Source organism: Onychostoma macrolepis, chromosome 02 (genome assembly GCF_012432095.1).
Source record: "Onychostoma macrolepis isolate SWU-2019 chromosome 02, ASM1243209v1, whole genome shotgun sequence".
NCBI classification, from domain to species: Eukaryota; Metazoa; Chordata; class Actinopteri; order Cypriniformes; family Cyprinidae; genus Onychostoma; species Onychostoma macrolepis.
In genome coordinates this window covers 18425059-18449474 of record NC_081156.1, presented here as the reverse complement: position 1 = coordinate 18449474, position 24416 = coordinate 18425059, and the positions used below count along the sequence as shown (strand labels likewise).

General features: G+C 38.8%; 1 protein-coding gene across 1 annotated transcript; it reads right to left on the bottom strand.

Annotated features, from left to right (window-relative positions):
• Positions 1-6941: 6941 nt before the first annotated feature.
• On the bottom strand, positions 6942-8094 carry mc4r (melanocortin 4 receptor). Its single transcript, XM_058754366.1, has one exon. It carries the CDS (start codon positions 7920-7922, stop codon positions 6942-6944), a length of 981 nt encoding a protein of 326 aa, XP_058610349.1. The 5' UTR covers positions 7923-8094.
• Between the last annotated feature and the right edge of the window lie 16322 nt (positions 8095-24416).

The following is a 24416-nucleotide window of genomic DNA, read 5'->3' as shown; positions in this document are numbered from 1 at the left end:
TGTCTGTGCTAGTAGGCTCACTGGGGGAAACGCATATTTGCGCAGGCCCCGGGGCCAGCTGTGTTCCAGTGCATCTGTGCCGAGCATTGCCTCGGCTAGGGAGTAGAACCACTGGCAGTGGGTGGTTTCTGGAGATGCAAACAAGTCTGCCTGAGCAACGAACCGCCTCCAAATCAGCTGAACCACTTGGGGATGGTGAACTGCTGCTCGAGATGGCCCTTGGAAGTGCTGCTCGAGATTGCTCATTGGCTGCCCGATTGAACACTCCTGGGATGTGGATGGCACGAAGGGACCTCAGATGCTTCTGACTCCAGAGGAGGAGGTGGCGGGCGAGTTGCGACATGCGACGGGATCGTAAACCGCCTTGCCGGTTGATGTACGCAACGGTCGCAGTGTTGTCCGTGCGGACCAGAATGTCCCTGCCCCGCAGGCGCCCTCTGAGGCAGCTCAGGGCAAGGTGTACTGCCAGCAACTCGAGACAATTAATATGCCAACGCAGTTATTCATAACTTCAGTTATTCATTTCCTATGTTTATTAGTGTTGTGTTGTAAAACCCTGACCTCATATCGGCTGGAGGGACCGGCTCTATCGCATCCTTCGCCAGCAGGACTGCGATTTCCGCACGCAAGACAGGGGCATCGACTGCCTTGACTGAAGTGAACCGGATGCCCCTGAACTTGGGGGGACGCCGGGCACACTGAAACGCGTAGCCGAGTCTGATGGTCCACAGTAGCCATCGGGACGGACTGGGGAGCACTAGCTACCAATCTTTGATCAGACATTTAATTCAGAAACTGAAAATAAGTTAATTGTAGAAGAGGTATTCAAGTCATTTTCATTATCACTAACCATAAAATTCACATGATCTGGGGCGGCCCCACATGAAGGTGAGTATGATATATTATAGAGGCCCTTAGTGGCCCCTCCTCCCATCCAGTCCCCGGGAAAAATCTCATTCACAATGACGGCCCTGATCTGTGATAAATGGTCCTGCATGATTCGTTCTATTCAATTTCTATGTTTATTAGTGTTGTGTTGGTAATCAGAAAGATTATAATGTGTCATAAATAATCAAGGCTATTTTAAGCTTTCAGAGAGAGATCATTCATGTATGGATTAATAATTATCAGCTAAGGGATATGATGGAAAACATACTATCGTTTTATTTCAACAATGTAAGGAGAGCAGGTTTGATCAATATTAATTTACACTCCAGCCTGCCTGGAAAATTCCATCACATACCACCACTGTATTCGTATCAATACAGTGAATTAATTGATTTATATGTATTCATTTGGCAGGCACTTTTATCCATAGCAACTTTCAACATAGCATTTTATGAATATACGTATTTCTTGGCACAACCTTCATTCCGATCACAATCCAATATCATGGCGAAGTCTTTAAAATGTGCTATGTAAAGCACTGGCATTTGCATAAGGCTAATTGTCATTTGTATTTTCACAGAGTGAAAGCAGCATCTTTGAGGTGCGTCAGACCGTTTTTGGCATCATGTCTAAGGGGGCATTATGCCAGGTTGTGAGTGTTCTCATCTGCACTAAATATCAGTGTGATGAGATGCAGACAGGCAGCTCACAACACACAGAACACACCATTCCCACAGCGTTTAGACTCCCTAATGGATACATTTTATTCACATCTCATTCCCTATTTTCCTTCAAAGCAATCATGAAAGGCAAAAATAGACTTGCCTCAGCAGCTCAACGTGATTGTGAATATCATCTTAAGCCATTTGTTATCTTGCAGGTGTAATTGAAACTGGTTCTCATTTTCATGGTTCATTTGGTTTAAAAAAATGTTTTTAAATTAATTTCTGCTGTTTTTCTTTCATCCTTTTCTGAATGTTTATTTCATAATTTTTTATTAAAATGGAGTTTCTATCCATAGCTAAAAGTATAATATTCCATTTTAAGCTAATGTTATCAAGAGTAATGAATGTTTCTTCTTTTCAGTGACAGATTGAACTAAATGAAACACAATGAACTGATGCACATCTGCTTTTCACAGCATTGGTTATTATGTCACAGTGCAGTCAGCAGCATATCGAGTGATGGTGCCAGTTGGCTCGGTGGATGCATGTCATCGTGCTGAACAGCCTGACTGAGCCCAGATGGATGATGTTGCTATCCCACAGGTCCAGTATATTATTCTATATCAAGATCATTCATCAAATGTATGTACAATCAATCAATTAAGGAGATGTATGCTCTCTACCCAGCAGAATTTAATGGAGTCTCTTGTCAGATATTCAGACAGCTCTTAGTGTCTCCATTTGTTGAGCTGGTTTGGTTCTTTGAGCATAAAAGCAGATGCATTTATTTTTGCTTTTTCCAGTACCATTTACTTTAAAATGTAATTTCCTAAAAAAGCCTTAAAAAAATCTCAAACTCAGCCAGAATTTTCCCAATTCAGTTCTGTGATAGAAAATGTAATATCCTTTATTCTGTAGGTTTATTTAATACACAAGTGTCTGTATCTGGCTCTGAAAATGGCTTTTTGTTTATTTATTTATTTTTTGTAATCATATTTCCGTCCATGTCTTTCTGTCAAAAATGCATCTCAAGTGAATAAACAAAAGGTGAATAAATAAAGTGTGCCTTTTACTATAAATACAGTAGCTTAGTAACAAATAAAAATGTCAGTGATTACAAAAAGGAGAAATCCCTCAAAAATCTAGTTCCAAGAGCCAAATTTGTGAAACTTTATGTATTCATGGTGGTTTCATACATATGGTATGTATTTCATACATGGTGTATTTCATACATGGTGGTTTCATACAATGGTATAACGAAAAATCGTTATACCATTTTCATTATAAATCAATCAATCAATCAATTAATGGCTCTAAAAATGTCGAACGATATAACCATTAAGAAGAGCATCCTTCCAAATCCTTGCACCACACAACTCAATCATTATTTTTAAACAGGCTATTAAAAATTTACCTTGAATTTATGAGACCTCTCTGGTTTCCTGGTTTTCAAGATAATAACTAAATGGCTTCCAGCATATTGGTTGACTTTGGAGGTCAAACGGTTTTCAAATAATTATAATATTTTAAAACTAAATTGCTGCAACAATATTTAAAAGATAATACCAAACTACTTTTAGCCAACATTTATTTTTTGTCTAGAATTCAAGCCTCAGGCTTTTAATTCAGAAATAGAACAGATCACATAAGAGGTATTTATTTGTTTGTTTGTTTATTTATTTATTTTAATTATTTATTTATTTACATTTCTACATCTCAGATAAATTCATTATTATACTAGCTTAATTAATAAAGTGAGCTAATCCGTTTCTTTCTGATTATTTTATTTTAATTTAATGGCTACAACCTAGCATTTTTAAACTCTTTTAAAACACAGAAATAAATTCTAATTGCACTTGTTTTCATATGTATTTGAACTTCTCAATAGAAATCATGTGACAAGGCAACTACATTTACTTTAGACTGGAGCTTTCTTTTCCAGGTATATTGACAAAAAATAATATGCATTTGAACCAGGTCTAGCTTACTTAAAGGGATAGTATACCCAAAAATGAAAATTCTGTCATCATTTACTCACCCTCAAGTAGTTCCAAACCTGTACGAATGTCTTTGTTCTGCTGAACACAAAGGAAGATATTCTGAAGAATGTGGGAAACAGAGTAGTTCTGGGGCACCATTGACTTCCATAGTATTTTTATTATTTTTTTACTACTGTGGAAGTCAATGGTGCCCCAAAAAAGCCTGGTTGCAAACTTGCTTCCTCTGTGATCGGCAGAACAAAGAAATTCGTACAGGTTTGGAACTACTTGAGGGTGAGTAAATGATGACAGAATTTTCATTTTTGGGTGAACTATCCCTTTAAAGGGAACATTAATCGCCATACTGATGACTCTGTGTGAGTCTGAAACAAATGAAAACACACTAAACAAAACAGTAAACATCCCTTTAATTACCAACAACAGCTGTTTACAATCCCTTATAAGCCTCCATTATCTACCACACCTACTTAATTAAATATTCGGATGAATAAGTCTATAGACACTCCTCTGCAAACAACTTACAGATTCGCTGACCTGAAACAGTTGAGTGTTTATGATCACTTTTAATTAACTGGCATAGGTTTGTTGAAAACACAAAGAATAAACAGTATATCAAAACACCTTACTGCTATTTAGCTAAATGAAAAGCATCGTTATTAATTAAATAAGAGTTAAATAAGTCAAAATTAACAAGGGCCACGTTTATTTATTTATCTATCCATCCATCCATCCATCCATTGCAGGCTTTATTGTCAAGACCAATCATGATGCTCTTAGGCTCATTGCTGTATTTTCCCCTTCTTTCTTTACAAAATAAAATACTCAAATGATATCTTCTCTGACCTTAGCTAAGCTCAAATAACTAAGAAAATGAGCCTTTCACAAATAATTTCATGCTTTTATAAGGAAGCCTGATTTGCCGAGACACGGCCATGGGGTATAGAGCTAATGCCCATGCTCAATTAGAGCCAATCAATCTGAGTGACCAAACAGGAGAATTACAGAGAAACCCCTTACTCATCTGCTTGCTTGTACAAGATGAAATTGCCTCTTTCACACATTTGCATTTCCTTTTCAAAGATATCTTTTCATGCATACCTAGAAAGGATTTGAAGCTGTGAAAATCTATCATGCACGTGGAAGAAGCACTTACCATGTCACGTGTTCACAGAAAAGGTGTTTTTTATTCAGCGATGTGATACTGGGACCAAAGAGATGATTGTTAAGCCTCTTATGAAGCTGCAATCTGAGACACTCCTGTTCTTGAAATGTATACTGATCTCTACAGGACTTTTACATGTTAATTAACATAATGACTCGCTCACTATCAGCAGGCCTTATGAATAAGGAAGAAAGCCCAAATAAGGGCTTCATGTCACACTTACACTGATTAATAGATTACTCAGAGGTGACCTTATGTTGTTCTGATAATGAATGCTTTTCTGCAACCAAAAGGAATGGAACAACTAGGCTATACTTAGAAAGGGCTCAGTCTCTAAATAGCTTTTAAGACGTGTGTAACAAAGAGAGAGAGAGAGATCTTGGGGATTGTAATATCTTGTTGAATTTGTTTTTGAATAATTTGGTAAACTGTGATTAATTGCACATGCTAATGGGTGACCAGTCTGCATGAACATAATTTCAGATATTTTGCTGGGCAGAGAAGGTGTTTCATTTTCAATAAAGACTTAATAAATTAACTTAATAACAATAGGATAGGTTTCTATACTGGCTGACAGGCTATGAACAGGCTGTTTCATAGATTTTTCAAATTCTTTGAGCTGAAAAAGATCCCTGGACCAGGAGGATCCCCGGGGTTTACAAATGGGAAATGGCTCTTAATTAGGCAGCTGTCCAAGCATGTAAAAAGGGCAGAAGGGTAATTCATGTATTAAAGGAGAAGAGGGCCTGATTCAATAAGTACCTAGAGAAGTGTGCAAACACAATTCATCTAGCCGTCTTAACTCTGCCTCTGCTCTGTTTTAATTATTTTTATGTGTGATTTCATTTACATTTAATTGTACATTTAATCTACATCAATTAATTTAATTGTAATGTAAAAGTAAATGTATATTAAATTATATTAGAGTTTGTACTAAAAGTGCCATATATATCATTTGTATTTAAAGACTTGAATTTCATGTCACAGATTGGGATAATTACTAGTGAAGGGTTTGAGTCTCAGTGTTCTTGTGGTGTCATCATCTAATCGGTGACCATGATATTATTTTTACTGTTGCTCTAGAGATTTGTGACATACAGCTGCAGGTGATTGGCTCAAATTAGCTATAATTAGGAAAGAGTGCCCATGATCAAAGCCGGATCAAAATTGTGTACTTCCAGAGGGTCAGACACCAGCTGAGACATTTTCATTGCTAACAGGAATGCCAACGGATAGCTTACAGACCTCAGCCTGCTGAGAAAACTAATCCCAATATTTTCTTTAGTGCATTCAGTTGCATTGGCCTTGATTTAAGGTCAAGTAATTTTACTGCAGAGAAGAAAATCAGGAATGTAAATGAGAGCTTAATGGTTGTGCAAACTGACAAAAATCCTTCCTTTTGTAGTTGTACTAGATGAGAGTCTATATTCAGCGTAATGTGGTAACCTTCAAAACAGACTGATAAAATAAATATATTTTAAGAGCTTGTATTCAATCTTTTAGTATAGACATTTACTTTTTGAGCTCCATGACTCTGAAGCTGGAAAGGAAGGAAAATGGAATCAAATTTAAGACACAAAAGCAAAATCCCTACGAGACCATCAAATCTACTAACGTTTGAGCAATTCCACAAGAAAATATGAGGCATAATTACTGGTTTTGATATTGTTTTATTTGCACAATGAAATGGCATTACAAAAAAATAAAAATAAAATGATCTTAACTTACAAAATACAAAAATAAATTCATAAATCTGAAACACATTTATTAAGCAGCAATGGTTCTCAAGCTGAATAATTGAAGTATCAACCTGCTAAGAGAACATATTCACAGTTGCCAAATATTGTGCATGTGCTTGAGTCACTGAATCACAACACACACGGTGCCATGGACTTTCTGTCATTTAATGCTTTTAAATATTGCCACTTTGACTTTTTGATGTCTTATTCAGCAGGCAAAATGAATGAGACTTGTAAATATAAATAAACACCAAAACAGCATGTCAATGAACCCTTGAGTCATTAACATTAGCATTTTTTCATGGTCAGCACTGCCATAGTATCATATTTCTCTGGGTATCAAATAAATGTGTGCAGAATAATCACACAAGCTATGCAGTGTAATTAGATCTTCTACATTCTCAGCATCATCCAGTGACAGTTGCTTAGTGTTGCCTTGCAAGCCAACATCTCACAATCAGTACCTTGACATGAAACAGTAAAAAGGTTATACACACAGAGAGGTCAATCCACAGCAGCAGCAGCAGATCTCCTTGAAGGTCTTCCTCATCTCTTGGCTCCTGAAGGCATAGATGAGAGGGTCTATGACCGAGTTGCACATAATGAGGATCAGATACATGTTGAAGTGGGACATGAAACAGATGCAATAAGGGTTCCGAGGGCAGGAGATCATGAGGATGAGGTGCAAGAAAAAGGGAGCCCAGCACACCACGAATACACCCAGCAGGATAGTGATGGTGATGGCCCCTTTCATATTTGCCGCCTGCCAGATTGGGCCATTGCCAGGGAGGGCGGCAATGCGCTTCATGTGCAGTCGGGCTAGAAGAAACATGTGGACATAGAGCGAGGCCATAAGTGCCAGCATGGTGAAGAACATGCTGATAAGGCAGATGAGAACGGTGGTGCTCTCCGAGTACACGATAAAGAGCACGCCAGAAACCGTGCAGAAGGTCCAGATGCAGGTGATGATGGTGCCCGCCCGCCGTTGGGTCATGATGTTGTGGTAGCGCAAAGCGTAGAAGATTGTGATGTAGCGGTCCACCGCAATGGCCAACAAACTCCAAATGGAGGCCAACAGCGAGCTGCAGATCATCGAGTCAAAAATGTTGTCCATGTTCTTGATGATGCTCTCGCGATTGGTCAGGTTGCCCCCAGTGATGAGTGCCATCACTACTGTTTCTGAGGCATTGGAGACACTGACCAACAAGTCTGCCACGGCTAAACTGCAGATAAAGAAGTACATGGGAGAATGAAGGTTCTTGTTCTTGACAATAGCCGCAATCACCAGAATGTTCTCCAGGAGACTGACGAGCCCGAGCGTGAGGAAGACCTCTGTGGAGATGAGCAGCTGCTCATAGCATCCAGAGGCTGATCCTCTCTCGCCCTGAGCAGGCTTTCCCACCGGTAAAGCTCCCTGGCTGTGATTCCGGTACGAATGATGCAGTCCATGATGGTGTGAGGTGTTCATTTCCCTGAATATCCGTAGTCAGTGGGTTGATATGTGTCTACTTCATTCAGGTGAATTCAAATTGAACATCATCCGTCATATAGATCAAACAAAGCAGGTGCTGTGTGAGCATCCGTCACCTCACCTCTGTGATAACTCTTCCTCCAAATCAGCAAAAACGTTCGACAGTGATCTGCAAGAGCCTCCTACACAAAACAAAAATAAATAAATCAATAAAAAATTTTGAGACAGAAACATGCAGACAGAGAATCAGAGGATAGGAGACAGCATCAGTTGACCGAATCTGAAAACGCTGACTCTGTTTCAACACTGTTGAAGTGCAAACAGCGTTCAGAGTGAGGCACTCAGTCTCCAGAGCATCCAGCACTTGGCAGTCAGGCGAGTGAGATACTCTTGCCTCCACAGCCACTGTCTGGCACACTGAGCCCAGGCTCCTCCCCCAGCTTTCTCCACCAATCAGAGGCAGTTTTGATGGGTGAATGTAAGCTAATATCAGAAGGGGATCAGTGTATGAATGGGGTTGCCTTTGTTTTCAACAAATAGATGAAATCCTTTATAGGACGTGCATGATTTCTTAAAGCATTTTGATGGTATGTTTATAAAATCAAATAATTCAAGGAACAAGCACTGATTGTATCTTGCAAGTATTATCATATTTAAATATATAAATGATTCAGTGATTCACTGTGACAATCACTTGTTTAATTTCTGAATGAATCAGTGTTTTGAATGAATTGGCTATATTAATGATCCAATGATTCACTTTAGTTTGTGAATAAATCTAAAGCTATTCAATGCACTGAATAAATCTGTTAAATAAATGATTCGATAATTCACTTATAAGGACGGTCAATTGTTTAGTTTCTAAAATAATTTATTTTGAATGATTTGGTTATATTAATGATTTAATGATTCAGATAGTTACTTGTTTCGATTGTGAATTAATTAGTTTTGAAGACAGTGTTTTTAAACAAATTGCAAATGGACTGAGTGAATGGCGCACAATCCACAAATGGACATGTGCTGTATGTGTGGAACAAACAAACACAGACAAGCAGAGTGATATATGTAGTGAAAGGTCGCAGTGCTGTTGGACTGTATTTATGCTACTCAGCCAATCAAATTTGAGGACCAGAACTAATTGTTGTACAGCCTTTAATATAAATTATTGCTTGCTGTTTTATTTACAGGTTTAGATTAGCATCTAACAAATCACCTCATTCACATTTTACGAATGTTTAATGAGGCTCATGAATCAGAGCTGACTCCTCTCTCTTTAGCCTATTGATTATATAGTTTTATGTCCAAACGCAGAAAATCAATTACAGTCAAAAGAGCATGAAGAAAGGAACTGACCCCTACTGTGATCACCACATGGGAATAGACACAATGAATACTGCACAAATAACAGCTAATCCAGTTTAGTGAAGAGGTGAGACATACAGGTTTTCGTTGAGCAAAAATAAATAAATAAATAACACAGAAACTGGAAAAGATTTCATCTATTGAATGAAATTTGTGCTGATATGTAAGCAAAGCTATTTTTCTGGGAGAACTGATTATGACATTACAGTAAAATAACCAACATAAAATAATCTGAATAATGATCCTAAAGTGTATAATATGCACACTTTCAATTCCCTAAAACTGAGCATACTTGAAATCTTAATTTCTATCAAAACAGTAGTTAAATGATAATGGCACATGGGCCATTTACAGTTTTACTTGCAAAATGTCGAATCAAATTTATTCTGAATATGCCTCTTTTCTCTGGTTAAAAAATGTAAAATTATTCTGAATCTTCCTCATTTCTCGTTTAATAGTGTCTCATCTATCACACAGGGAGAAGTAGCCTCCGAACAAAATCTACACATAATATCATATTCATTTTACTTTCAGATAAATTGTTAATGCAAAAAAGGAAAAGAAATGGTTAAAAACACCAACATTAAAAAAACAAAATTGATTAAAATTGCAATAATGGGTTTTCAAGAAAGAACTTTATATCAGAACTGTTATATAATAGCCCATACAAGCCCACACACTTTAAGCAAGCCTTGAGCAAGCTAGAAGGCTGAATGTTGGATATGTTCTTTTTAGAGCAGCCCTCTGCACTCTTTATAGCTTCATAATTTAGAGGTATTCCCACAGGTACAAGTCACTTAATTCAAAAACTACCATGTTGTAAACTAGAAGGTTTAAACTTTAGAATGTTCATCTCACACCAGCACTGTAACTTGTTCACTGACCCCCAGTGTAATACCTAAGAAATGCTTAAAAATGTGAAAAATAAAGAAATAAATTATATTATATTGTATTATGCAAAGCGTTTATATAGGCCTATATCTTCCTATTTAATCTCTCGTCTCATCTTGTTACATAAAATGACCATGTATTCAAAGGTAGATCAGCAAGCCTTGAGATTTTTAACATCCACAGCTCTATGTATGGTATGTTTGCCCAGTCCTTGAACTAAATGCCTCATAGAATGTTTTATTTAAAAAAAAATAATAATAAATAAAAAATGCGCAGAAGAAGAATGTGTAGAAGAATGCTCAAAAGTAATTGTGTAAGAAATATTTCACAATCTCATAAAATCAGCAATAAAAGGGTATAATTCAACATATAAAAGCATGTCAGCACAAATGGATTTTTCTGGCAGCATTGACACTGCTAACAAAAAAAAAAAGATTTAGATTTTTAATTTAAATAATGATTGCGATAGAAATTACAAATTTTACCAGTATATTTTTTTTCTTCAAGTCAAAATAGCTTTTGTTTTATAAAAAAAGAGGACCCTGAAGCTGACTATCAGGTAAAAGAAGAAACATGAAAAATGAAATAATGGAATATTGGAATATAGGCTATAGGGTCCGTGCATTCATTCGTTTTTTGATTTAATATTGAAAACAGAAACATGAGAAAATGGCACCATTTTCATTTTTCGTTTTATCAAAAACATGAAAAGACAAGAATTATTTTTTACATGCAGGGGTAGAAAATGGATAAACAGCTTGAATGTTCGATTTCCACTTGTGGGAGGGAATTAAACGCCCCTTTTCACTGGTCAAGCAAAAATGAAACGGTGCCGTCATCATGTCATCTTCAGTTCTGTGCAAAAGAATAAGAGTCCTCCGCCGTTAAAGCATTTATTGCAACTCCTGCATTTCGTCTCTCTCTCATCAAACAACCAGACTAACAAATGGACAGGTTTTCTTCTGTGTAGGCATACATTTTATATGGCTTATTAGGTGCTTATTGCAGAAATGTGTATGTACCTCGGATCTGCAGCCACATTACCCTTTTAGTCTATTTCTTTGGCGCACCGCACATTTTATTTAGCTGTCCAGTTATCAAAGTCTGTGGCAAGGCTGCGTGACGCATTGGACAACACGGGGCGAATGCATACTTTATAGTGAAGCGCAGACCAGTATTGATTTTAGTGTGAATACACAGCAGTCTTAACTTTTATTTTAGACAGTACAGTTTCATTAATAATGAGTATAAATTGATTTCATTTTAGACACAACACAGTGTGTTTTATTTTACTTAAAGCACAGGCGGTTCATTCTTGAATGAATCCGAGTCTTTGAATGAATCGTTTGAGTGAGTGGTTCAATGACCCATTTGCTTTGCTCCTGAACAAATCAGCATTTTGAACGAATCGGTTGAATTAATGACTCTAGCTGTGTCCCAAATCTGAGTGCACACCCTTCCAAGTGCGATTGGGTAACACCAACACTACGAAGACTGTCCCAATGTGAAGTGTACACACTCCGAAGTCCGTCTTTGAAGTGCGATTGCGTCACAGCGTCACGACGAAGGTTGCCGTAATTCCGTTTCCCAGGAAAATGAAGTGTACATTTGATGGATACTTCACACCTTATCATATCCCAGAATCACTTGCGCGCGGATGACGATGGAATTTATATTCAAAGAACACTGCAGATGAGAGTTCTGTGGGGAATTCACATTGAAATGTAAGTATTGTGTTTTCATTTACTCAAATACCTAGCGAAAGTGTTAAAAGCCAGGGTTTTTTTTTTAAACACAAAGCCCACAAATAATAAGACAACCGGTATATAAGCCAATAGTCTTAAAAATACAAAGTAATCAAGTTAATAGGCACATTTTTGCTGAAATCCATTGTGCTGTTGTTGTTAACAGGCATGGTTTATTTGCTCTGCCTTAGGATTGCAAGTGTCCTGGCACAGGTGAGGGAGTGAGTGGAGGCTGGTGGAGCTACTCAGGGAGGATATCCAATTCCAGAGAGAGGGAGAGACAGAGGAGAAAAGAGCACAGGAGAGCAGGGAGAGAATGGAGAGACAATAAATTATTTATCATTCTCTCAAGAAGAGAAAACAGTGGAAAAAATGGGTATGTCACATTGTCAATGAGTGCGTTTACATGGACCCTCTTAATGCGATTATAATGAGATTTTGGCGATATTGCGATGCTTTACCTCATGTAAACGCAATACTTCGATCTAAATAATACGATTAAGCTCATAATCGCAGCAAGCATAATCGTATTAACATAGGTGGCGTACGCCGATTTTAATCGGAATATACAGGCATGTAAACACCTTAATCGCAGTATTGCCGCTCTGACCAAAGTGCGCATGCGCTTGTGACATATATGAATAACGTGACGCACCTGTAATAATACGGAGATTAGAAACGATGGAGGGGAAGAAAGCATCGCATTCTGAGGAAAACACAACAAGCTGCCAGCAGTCTCTGTGCAACATGATCTCACAGAATTCCGTGTAATGTTCACGGACTTAATTAACCCCGAATCTGTGGTGGCATCACGGAATCGCCGAAAATTCCGTGATGGACTCACAGAAAAAAATTCCGTGATGGGCTCACAGAAGTGATACCAATGTAAGTCAGTGACAGGCATCAGCCGTGCTCCACGCACGGAAACCAGTGAATCCGTGCATGGACCACGGCTGATGCCTTCTGTGAGCCCATCACGGAACTTTCGGCGATTCCGTGATGCCATCACAGATTCGGGGTTAATTAAGTCCGTGAACATTACACGGAATTCTGTGAGATCAGGTTGCTCTGTTCCTTACCCTCATCCAGAAAGGACGAACAGAACGCGACGGCAGCGTATAGGCAAACAAATCCCATCATATTTCTATCATGGCGCCGAAAAAGCGTGGAATACAGCGATACAAAATCATTATGTATTAGACGTAAATAGATTAAAACAGCGACCAGTAACACTGCTCTTTCTGAGTCCATCATTTGTGCTGTCCAATGGGGTATGTGAATAATGGCAGTGAAAAAATTAACCACAATTCTTAGCGAATAATAAGAATAATGGAAATTGCATGTAAACGGGAGTAAGAGCTTTGCTCTTGACATGTAAACATCAAAATGCGATTAAGTCCTTACTCTGATTATTGGAAATAATCGCAATATTCGTGCGCATGTAAACGCTGTCAATGAAACAACCTAATTTCTGCAGTTTATTTTTGTGATGCAAGTTAAAAACGAAATGGTAAGTTGTATACGTTATTCATTTTTATAATGTAATTTATTCATTATTTTGAGTACTTTCTGTACATTTTGTATTTTTTGTTATGCATATTCACATGTGTGAACAAAAGGGAAGTAATTATGTACATTGTTCATTTTTTTAATGCAGCTTACAAAAACTTTTTTTGTCCTATAAATAAATTTTTTACACATTAAAACAAATTGTTCTATACATTACTGAAAGTACTTTTTACAACTGTTTACAACATATCTTAGGTTTAACATCAGAAAAACAACATCAATTTTAAGCCCAGCCCTGCCTCCATGTGTTCTGGGGTCTTCGGGAGGTGAATCTCTTGGTGAATGGCCAGCACCTCCTCAGCGACTCGGAGGACAATGCGGTGGACATGTCATGTCAAACACTCTGGAGACCACTCTGTATGATGCACCACTGGCCAGACAGAAAATAAATACCAGGGTCTGGATTATGGCACCCCATCCGTGCCATCGTTCACTTCTCTGAAGATCCAGTAGCATTGTCAGGGCCTCCCTGCTCAGCCCAAAACCATTAAAAACCTGTCCAGTGCTGGCACATTCAGCTTTATCCTGCAGTACAGGGGTCTGGTCTGATTTAGGGAAAGAAGGAAAAGAGAAATTGTTTAGAGCTATGACAAAGTAATTAGTAGAAGAAATATTGAGGTACTTTAGTAAACTATTTGTAGTAATACCACATTGGGGAAAAACTAGTCATATTTAAAACCTTAGTTGAAGGGATTGTTCACCCAAAAATGAAAATTCTAAACCTGGAACAACTATCTATCCTCTAATTAAAAGTATTATCTTACATACTCTATATACTTAAGGTATTGAGAGTAAAAGTAAAGGTATTTACAGTATTGTTCTGAAAAAGAATTAGTCGGGATGGTTTTGCATTAATATTACTGCTGCACTATACTGTGTATGCTGCATTTTACTTCTGAATATGTTCAAGATTGTTCAATTTAAAGTTGCCTACTGTTGGGTAGTTTAATCTACAACAATGCATCATGTTGTAAAAGACCATATTTTTGTAGTGTTGCTGTCCTGTGAGGGAAAAAAAAGACAAAGAAAACTTAGTATTTCACATTTGTACGAGAATACTTAATGAATGTACTTCCCTACAGTCCACCACTGATTATTTTGAAAATGAAAGTAACAAAATCTATTGTCAGAATATTAACAAATTGTTGCTAACTATATCAGAGGCTGCATCTGAAGGACTCGAACAATGCCCTATTTTTATTTAATTTTTATTTTTATTTTTATGCTTTCCTAAAAAGTCCAGTTTGCAAACCCGTCTACATATGAACACCATGGTCAAGACAATAAACTATAAAATCGCACCTTTGTAAGATATCAGTCAGCATTTGAACTGCTGTGTGTGTGTGTTAGGGTTAGGTTTTGTTTTGTAGTTTTTCATATGTATCATTACATTATTCAAGTAAGCTCCAAGCCAATACCTGCATTTAAAGTTGTAATCCGGCAATTAAGGACTCAGCAAACCAGTGTAAATTACCTGGCCTTGGTCTTGGCTAATCACTGGACACTCCGAATGCGGCCTTCTTTCACAGGAATTCAGAGGATGCATCAGGTGTATCCTTCCCTGCTACAGATAACCCACAATTCTTTGTGTCGCCATAAACAACCGTCATTAATTTGAAAAATGCCGGTGCCGGCAGATGTACACACAAGCGCAGATGTGATGTTTTCAACTTAACTTAAATGGTCTCCAGTAAAAACGGATAAACTTTGTTCTTAATATCCTCTTTCTTTTTTTTCTCTAATAGCTGTCGTACGAACGCTGCAGCTCCTCAAACATTGAGCAAAATAAAACAACCTTTTTTAAAAAATTACTTTCCAAATTTAGAAATAATTTTCCTTCATTTAAGTAGTGTGAGTGCAACGACGCTCTAAATGTGTTGGCAAATCAACGTGATACTTCCTGTTTACTTTTCCGCCTGTCCTACGAAGGCCGTCTCGTTTAATTTTAGGTTGAGGACACTTCATATACGTTACGCATCCTACAGAGGATGCAACCTCCAGAGGATTCGACCTCCAGAGGACGCAGCCTTCTAAATGAGACACAGCCATACACTTGTCCTTTGTGCACTTCGGAGGCGTGGCCTTCCAAGTCCATGGACTTCGAAGTGTGTGCACTTAACTTTGGGACACAGATTCTGACTCATTAGACTATTGTAATGCTTTATTGGGTGGTTGTTCTGCACGCTTGATCAACAAACTACAGTTGGTCCAAAATGCAGCAGCTATACTAGAACCAGGAAATATGACCATATTAGCCCGGTTCTGTAAACACTGCACTGGCTCCCTATCAAACATCGGATAGATTTTAAAATCTTGTTAATTACTTATAAAGCCCTGAATGGCTTAGCTTACACTGGCTTACACATAACACACTAATACGCTTCTATTATTCAAATCCATTAAAGGATTGTTAGGCTGCATTAATTAGATCAACCGGAACCGGGAACACTCCCCATAACACACGATGTACTCGTTACATCGTAAGTAGAATTGCATCTACACTAATATCTGTCTGTTTCTTTCCTATTCTGTTTCTCAGTCCGTATCCGATCAGATGGTGGATCAGCACCAAGAGATGATGTCTACAGCCCTGATCGTCAGCAGAGACCAGGACACCCAGATGAGCCCCAGAGACATATCCCCAGCGAAGACCTCGATCTGGCCAGAGGAGAACTGGCCCCCCGACTGAGCCTGGTTTCTCCCAAGGTTTTTTTCTCCATTCTTTCCAACCTGGTCTCATAAAAATACGTACCTCTGCGCACTTTTTGTGCGACACCGTTTTACGTACCTTGCTGCACGTTTCGCCGCAGTTTCAAATAGAAATGTCCACTGAGTGGCGCTAAAACACAGGTTCAATATGTGAACCCTGGCACGTTTTTATTACGTAGATATTGGTACGTATTGCTGTTTTTTTTATTACGTTGCTTCAGATACGTATTGCGGCGGTTCAGAATTCAAATATCCGGGGACTGTCGCTAAAAGTTAATGCTCAATCGTGTTGGAAATATGCCCTACACCAAATCCAACCCTAAACCTACCCGATAGTATTAACAAATGCAAAACTGATATAAAAACGTATTAGCTGATGCAACTGTGCCATTTGAACTTCCTTTTACGCAGATTGTAACTGCTTTGTCGAACCGTAGTTACACGGGTTTCGAACCGGTGCTTCTCGTCTCCTAAGTCCGTCTCCATACTCCGTGAGCTACCGAACAAACTTATCATCTATGAAAACCCATAGATATGAAGCTGGATGTGTGCGATGTTAACGTTCAAAAGCATCAGTTTTCAAATCTCCCAGCATATTAATATTGTTTTGAAGTCATAGCATGATATTCTTCAAGTAATTGTGCAAAAATTACGCTTTATTAATCGCAACTCTGTAAATTTGTGTGAAAGTGTTCATTTATTTTGGAAACTGCAGTGATATGTACTTATTGGTACGTATTTCATGTCACGCTAAAAAGTGCACCCAGGTACGTAAATGCCATGAGACCAGGTAGATTCTTTCACAGAGGTTGTTTTGGTTCCTTGCCGCTGTCGCCTCTGGCTTGCTCAGTTGGGGACACTTAATTTCTAGCGATTATCACCGATTTGATTGCATAGATACTATTTAAACTAAACTGAGCTAGACAATGACATCTCTGAATTCAATAATGAAATGCCTTTAACTGAAAATTGAGTGTTTAATCTTATCATTATACATTACTGACACTCTATCCTCCAATTTGATACTGTTAAGTGCTTTGACACAATCTGTATTGTTAAAAGCGCTATATAAACAAAGGTGACTTGACTTGACTCATTCATTAACACAATGACCTACTGGCGATGTAACCTTCATAATTCAAGTATCCAATTGTTTCATTTTGTCACTCATTTCATATTTCTGTAGGCTATTCAAAATGTTTTTATTTAAAACATTAATCTCAATCCATAATGCAATTGCTGTGTTAATGCATTTACTGCCGTCTGAGCAGCATTAATTGTGTAAATACATCTAAATTCAACTTAAGATGCAGCTCCTATGCCACAGTGAAAAGATGGCTTTGGTTGTTACTGATTTTATTGGTAACACCTATAATGTCATATTTTTCAAATATTGACTAAATTCAGGAATTTAATTTTAATGGTGACAGACATATTTGATAAAGTTAGAAAAATGCCCTTTTCTATAAAAATAGCATGTATTATATACATGTGTAACATGCCGTCGGATAATGACAGCATCATATAAACTTCTCTATGTAAAAAACTCAAAATAATAATAAAAACGGTAAGATAGCTTTATATTCACACTAAAATCGATACTGGTCTGCGCTTCGCTATAATGTAAATGTCACGGAGCTTTGCCACACAGACTTTGATAACTGGACAGCTAAATAAAATGTGCGGTGCGCCAAAGAAATAGACTAAAAGGGTAATGCGGCTGCAGATTCGAGGTACATTCATATTTCTGCAATAAGGACCTAATATTTGCCATATAAAATCTATGCCTACGCAGAAGTAAGCCCTGTCTAGGCGCTGCCCCAGTATGGTTGGTGTCGAACCATTTGTTAGTCTGGTTGTTTGATGAGAGGGAGATGAACGCAGGAGTTGCAATGAATGCTTTAACAGCGTAGGACTCTTATTCTGTTGCACAAAACTGAAGACGACATGATGATGGCACCATTTGATCGTTGCTTGACCAATCAGTGAAAAGGGGCGTTTCATTTTCGCCCACACGTGGAAATCGAACATTCAAGCTGTTTATCCATTTTCTACCCCTGAGTGTAAAAACTTGTTTTTTCGTTTTTTTGGAAAAAAGAAAATGGTGCCATTTTCTCATGTTTCTGTTTTCAATTTTAAATCAGAAAATGAATGAATCCATATAGTCCTCCTATTTTGAAATGTTCTATCTTTCTACCAATGTAACATGAAGACTATTTGGTTGACTAATGTGCTTTTATTGAACTTCAAGTAAAATACTCTCTGTCAGCTCTGCCCAATGGGTGGTACAGGATAATGGGATAAACCTCATGGGGGGGGTGTTGATGTTCTGCTGCCACTCGCTTCTTTCTAGTAGGTCAATTGCAGAGGGCAAACAAATTCCACATTTCAACAGCCACTATGTTTTATGTCATGAAAATATGCCACTTTAATTGCAAAGGTCATTTCAATCTGTTATCCAAACTTGTGACCACATTTTGACGGTTATGAGTCATCTGCAGATAACATGCTGCTCAGTGTCTATTTAAAATAAATATGTCAGGATGTCAGATTCAAAGACAAAGACAAATAAGCTGTCATTAAAAACTGTGTTTTTAACTGTGGCTGATTTTCTGTTAACATTCACAGACTCATATTCTCTGCAATCTTTATGCAAACTCCCAACACAACATAACCTAATCAAACATACAGTATAACATAACATTTTAAAATGAATCACTGTTAGGTAATTATTAATTAAAATAGGCGTAAAACTCCAACGAAGTAAAACTGCCGTAAAACTCCAACGAAGAAGAAGAAGAAGATGAGAATCAGAATCAGAATCAGAATCAGAATCAGAATCAGAATTCGCTTTATTCGCCAGGTGTGCGCAAACACACGAGGAATTTGTTGTGGTTTTAAGGTGCTCCTGGTACATACATACATACATACATACATACATACATAAATACACATCTGACATGAGAACAGAAAAAACATTTAAATAGTAAGACTTAACAATGGATGATAATCATAATAATAATAAGTATGAATCTGGAACAGTAGATTTATGTACAGATTTGTGCATTATTTACTCTATATACAGCTGTATAGATAAACATATGTATGTGTATTTACATTATACTTGAGAGGAGGCAATAATTAAAGATGGAGAATGAATTCCAGAATGAATTACAGAACACAGGTAATGATCCACGTGTTAGCTATTTAAGCTGGAGATGGCATGGGGAAAAACTGTTTTATGCCTAGATGTTCTAGTGCACAGAGATCTGTAGCGTCTGCCTGAAGGGAGAAGTGCAAACAAGTTGTGTCCGGGGTGAGAGGGGTCTTTGATGATGTTACCTGCCCGTTTCTTCACTCTGGAGTTGTACAAGTCCTGAAGGCTGGGCAGGTGCACACCAATGATCTTTTCTGCTGTCCTAACAGTCCGTTGAAGTCTTCTTAAATCTGATTTGCTGGCTGACCCAAACCAGACAGTTATGGAGGAGCACAGAACCGACTCAATAACAGCTGAATAAAACTGTTTCAGCAGCTCCTGTGGCAGGTTGAACTTTTCAGCTGACGAAGGAAGTACAACCTCTGCTGGGCCTTTTTCACGATGGAGTCAATGTGATTGTCCCACTTCAGGTCCTGAGAGATGGTGGTGCCCAGGAACCTGAATGACTCCACTGCAGCCACAGTGCTGTTCATGATGGTGAGTGGGGGGAGAGGAGGGGGGTTTCTCCTGAAGTCCACTATCATCTCCACAGTTTTGAGCGTGTTCAGCTCCAGGTTGTTGTGACTGCACCAGACAGCCAGCTGCTCAACCTCTTGTCTGTAAGCAGACTCGTCGCCGTCCTGGATGAGGCCGATGACTGTGGTGTCATCTGCAAACTTCAGAAGCTTGACAGAGGGGTCCTTTGAAGTGCAGTCATTGGTGTAGAGGGAGAAGAGCAGTGGGGAGAGAACGCAGCCCTGAGGAGCTCCAGTGCTGATGGTGCGGGTGCTGGATGTGTGTTTTCCCAGCCTCACTAGCTGCTGCCTGTCTGTCAGGAAGCTGGTAATCCACTGACAGATGGAGGTGGGTACAGAGAGCTGAGTCAGTTTGTTCTGAAGGGTGTCTGGGATGATGGTGTTGAAAGCGGAGCTGAAGTCCACAAACAAGATCCTTGCATAAGTCCCTGGTTTGTCCAGATGTTGCAGGATGTAGTGCAGTCCCATATTAACTGCATCATCCACAGATCTGTTTGCTCGGTAAGCAAACTGTAGGGGGTCCAGCAAGGGTCCAGTAATGTCCTTCAGGTGGGCCAACACCAGTCTCTCAAATGACTTCATGACCACAGACGTTAAGGCAACAGGTCTGTAGTCATTAAGTCCTGTGATTTTGGTTTCTTGGGTACAGGGATGATGGTGGAACATTTGAAGCAGGAGGGACTTCACACAGCTCTAGTGATCTGTTGAAGATCAATGTGAAGATGGATGATAGCTGGACAGCACAGGCTTTGAGGCAGGCTGGAGAGACACCGTCTGGGCCTTTGGCTTTCCTTATCTTCTGCTTTCTGAAGACTTTGCATACATCATCTTCACAGATCTTGAGTACAGGCTGATTAACAGTAGGGGAGGGAGGGTGAGGGTGTGAATGGCTGTGCTGTGAGACAGTCGGAGCGGGTGTGAGGTGTCAGACCAGTCTTTTCAAACCTGCAGTAAAACTCGTTCAGGTCTTCAGCCAGTTGTTGATTGGCCTCAGTGCTGGGGGATGGGGTCTTGTAGCTGGTGATGGCTTTCAGGCCTTTCCACACTGATGTAGAGTCATTGCTTGAAAGCTGTTTTTTTAGCTTTCCAGAGTAGTTTAATTTTGCTACTCTTATTTCCCTATTCAGTGTGTATTTGGCCTGTTTGTACAAGGCTTTGTCCCCACTCCTGTAGGCGTCCTCTTTGGCCTGGCGAAGCTGTTTGAGTTTTGCACTGAACCAAGGTTTGTCATTGTTAAATGTTAAATAAGTCCTGGTGGGTACACACATGTCCTCACAGAAACTGATGTAGGACGTCACGGTGTCAGTGAGCTCGTCCAGATCAGTAGCTGCAGCCTCAAAAACACTCCAATCAGTAAGTTCGAAGCAGGCCTGTAAAACCTGCTCTGCTTCAGAAGTCCATCTCTTTACAGTTTTTACTACAGGCTTAGCAGATTTGAGTTTCTGCCTGTAGGCTGGTAGGAGATGAACCAAACAGTGATCAGAGAGTCCCAGCGCTGCACGGGGAACAGAGTGATATGCATCCTTTAAGACAGTGTAGCAGTGGTCCAGTATATTTCTGTCTCTGGTGGGGCATGTGATGTGCTGTCTATATTTAGGCAGTTCACGGGTGAGATTAGCTTTATTAAAATCACCGAGAATGATGATGAAAGAGTCCGGATAACGCTGCTCTGTGTGTGTGATTTGATCGGCCAGCAGTTCTAGCGCCGCGCTCACGCGCGCGTCAGGAGGAATGTACACACTCACCAGAATAAACGAGGAAAACTCCCGCGGTGAATAAAAAGGCTTGCAGTTAATAAAGAGAGCTTCCAAATTTGGGCAGCACATCTTCTTTAAAACTGTCACGTCTGTACACCAGCCTTCGTTGATATAAAAACATAATCCACCGCCTCTCGTTTTCCCCGAGGACTCGGTGACGCGGTCTGCTCTGAACAGCTGGAAGCCCGTTAGATGAAGCGCGCTGTCCGGGATGGCTCCGTTCAGCCAGGTTTCCGTGAAGCAAAGCGCAGCGGAGTTTAAAAAGTCCTTGTTTGTGCGGGTGAGGAGTTGTAGTTCGTCTGATTTATTTGCCAGGGAGCGGAGATTCGCCAGATGAATGCTCGGCAGCGGAGTCCTAAACCCCCGCTGTCGGAGTTTCACGAGCGCGCCGGCGCGCTTCCCTCGCCTGCGTCGGCTGGAGCGCTTGTATAGGAACGCAGCTCCTCCGATTAAAATGTCCAGTAAAAGGTCTGAATGCTCAAATGTTGGCAGAGAGTTATTTGGTGTGCCGTTTCTGATGTCCAGGAGTTCGTTTCTGGTAAAGCTGATCGGGAAAAAGTTGCTTAAGACAGGACAAACAAACAAAAAAAGAACAAGTACCAAGCAGCGACAAACCATGGCTGCCATCTGGCTCGCCATCATGAGCCAGGATAATCAAATCATTCAGTATCATTGAGCAGGAACCCATTTTGTTGTTGAAGGGAGAGCAAAAGCAAAACTCATCCTCGCAATAGTAATGCTGAAGTTAGGAAGCGGTAGGTGAAGGGATATAAATATTTGTTCTTTATATTTGTCACATGAAAAATGAACGAAAGAATCAGGAACTAATTATTTGTGTTTCTCATAAATTATCTTTGACTGCAGAGTAATGATTTCCAGATGATCAAAGGCTTTGCATGTGGATGTGTACAGGGAATTTGGTTATTGAAATTATAAAGTTTTAACATTCAAATAAACAATAACTTTAATAAAGATTAGTTCATTTCACTGGATGAGGTTGAGCAAGAGAGTCTATAAATGGTTCCAATCTTCCCATCACTAATATAAACCACACTATCTAGAGACACTAGATGATACTGACAATAGAATTTAATAAGCTTAACAAATTAATAAATGTATCACATAGCCAACATAAAGGTATAAGAATGTAAGAGATAATGTCAGGCATTACTGCAAAATAAACTCTGACAGGGTGATCTGCCAAATATAAAATAAACATTAGAGAAATCTACCGAAGTTCAGGTGTTGGTGTCTTTACTAATGAGCTGATAAGTGATAAATGTGCTGTGCTGGGCTACAATGGCCTAGACAATTTAGTCATCCACTTGACTTCCCACTGATGTAAATTAATTTGTGTCTGAACAATAAGCAGCAATGTTTTGTTGAATACCAATTGAATTAATTGGAGTATTCTCTTAAATGAGATACTTCATAATAAGTTAATTTACTTCCTCAGATACGTTTAGACACTACAAACACATTACTTCTTCACAGGCATCCAGTGTTTTTAAGGTTTATTATTTGTGGACATTCACACATTGGTTGAGAATTAGAAACTACAATGACTAGGCTATTGACTAAAAATAACTATTAATTTATATTGTAGGCGATCTCAGGCACGCAAGGAGAATATGAGGCGTTTTTGATTTTATTTGCATTCACTCATAATGCAGACAAATGGATAAATGAATGGGCTGTTAAATCGGACAGCATTGTCTACAAAAAATGTGGTGCTTCTGTATAAAGCAACATTGTTTCACAATAGGAAATAATAGCAAAAAAGTCAGGCCTTACCTTTGAATAATGCACCAGCACATTTCTCTTTCCCTCTGCCAGTCCAGGCCATTTACTGTAGAACTGGGCCATCAGTCCAAAACCTTCCTGTAACAGGGTATGTTTGAAATGACTGTATTATCATAATCATAAATCTAGCTATGTTTATAGAAAAAGATATTTTGCATCAAAGACAATGAAGTCTAATTATGCCTCAAAACACATGAAACATGATTGCTGTGATGCATATGCTGGGAGCAGGAATTTTCAAAGGAGTGAGGCAAGTTTGTGTATGATTGCTGGGAAAATTGCCCAAGCTCATTCCAAACTCAAGTGAACTCTAACTAGTTATGATTGGTGACAACAGACCACAACACCTTGATGAAACCTTGGTTTAAAGGGAATGTTCAGATTTAGCTGAATATAAAGCACTTGATTGGTTTGTCATTTACTGTTTATTATACCTTGTATTGGCCAGAAAAGAATGTATTGTACAACTATTTAATATGTTATGTTCTGATCTGTGACAAAGTAGAACTGCTTTTCACTGTGTATAGATGCCAACCCGATGTCACAGCAATTCGTACATATTTGTTAAAAATCGTAAATATTTTTCAAGGTGTCAAATTCATAGGAATTTTTACGAATGATCACACTTAAACCTACCCCTCACAGAAAACGTACAAAATCGTACGAGTGAGGTCACACGAATTTGTACGAATTAGCCACCTCGTAAAATACGTACGAGCTGGTCGTGAGATAGCACTGGATATGCAGTATGACAAAACACTGAGAAAGATAATGAGAGGTTAAGAAGGAGAGAACAGGAGAAAGAAAGAGATTAAAACTTTATTTAAAAAAAAAAAAAAAGATTGCCACAATAAATATTGGCTCATTGACCACTGAATATTGGCTATATATATTCTACTGAAATTTTTTTTAATTATTTAAGT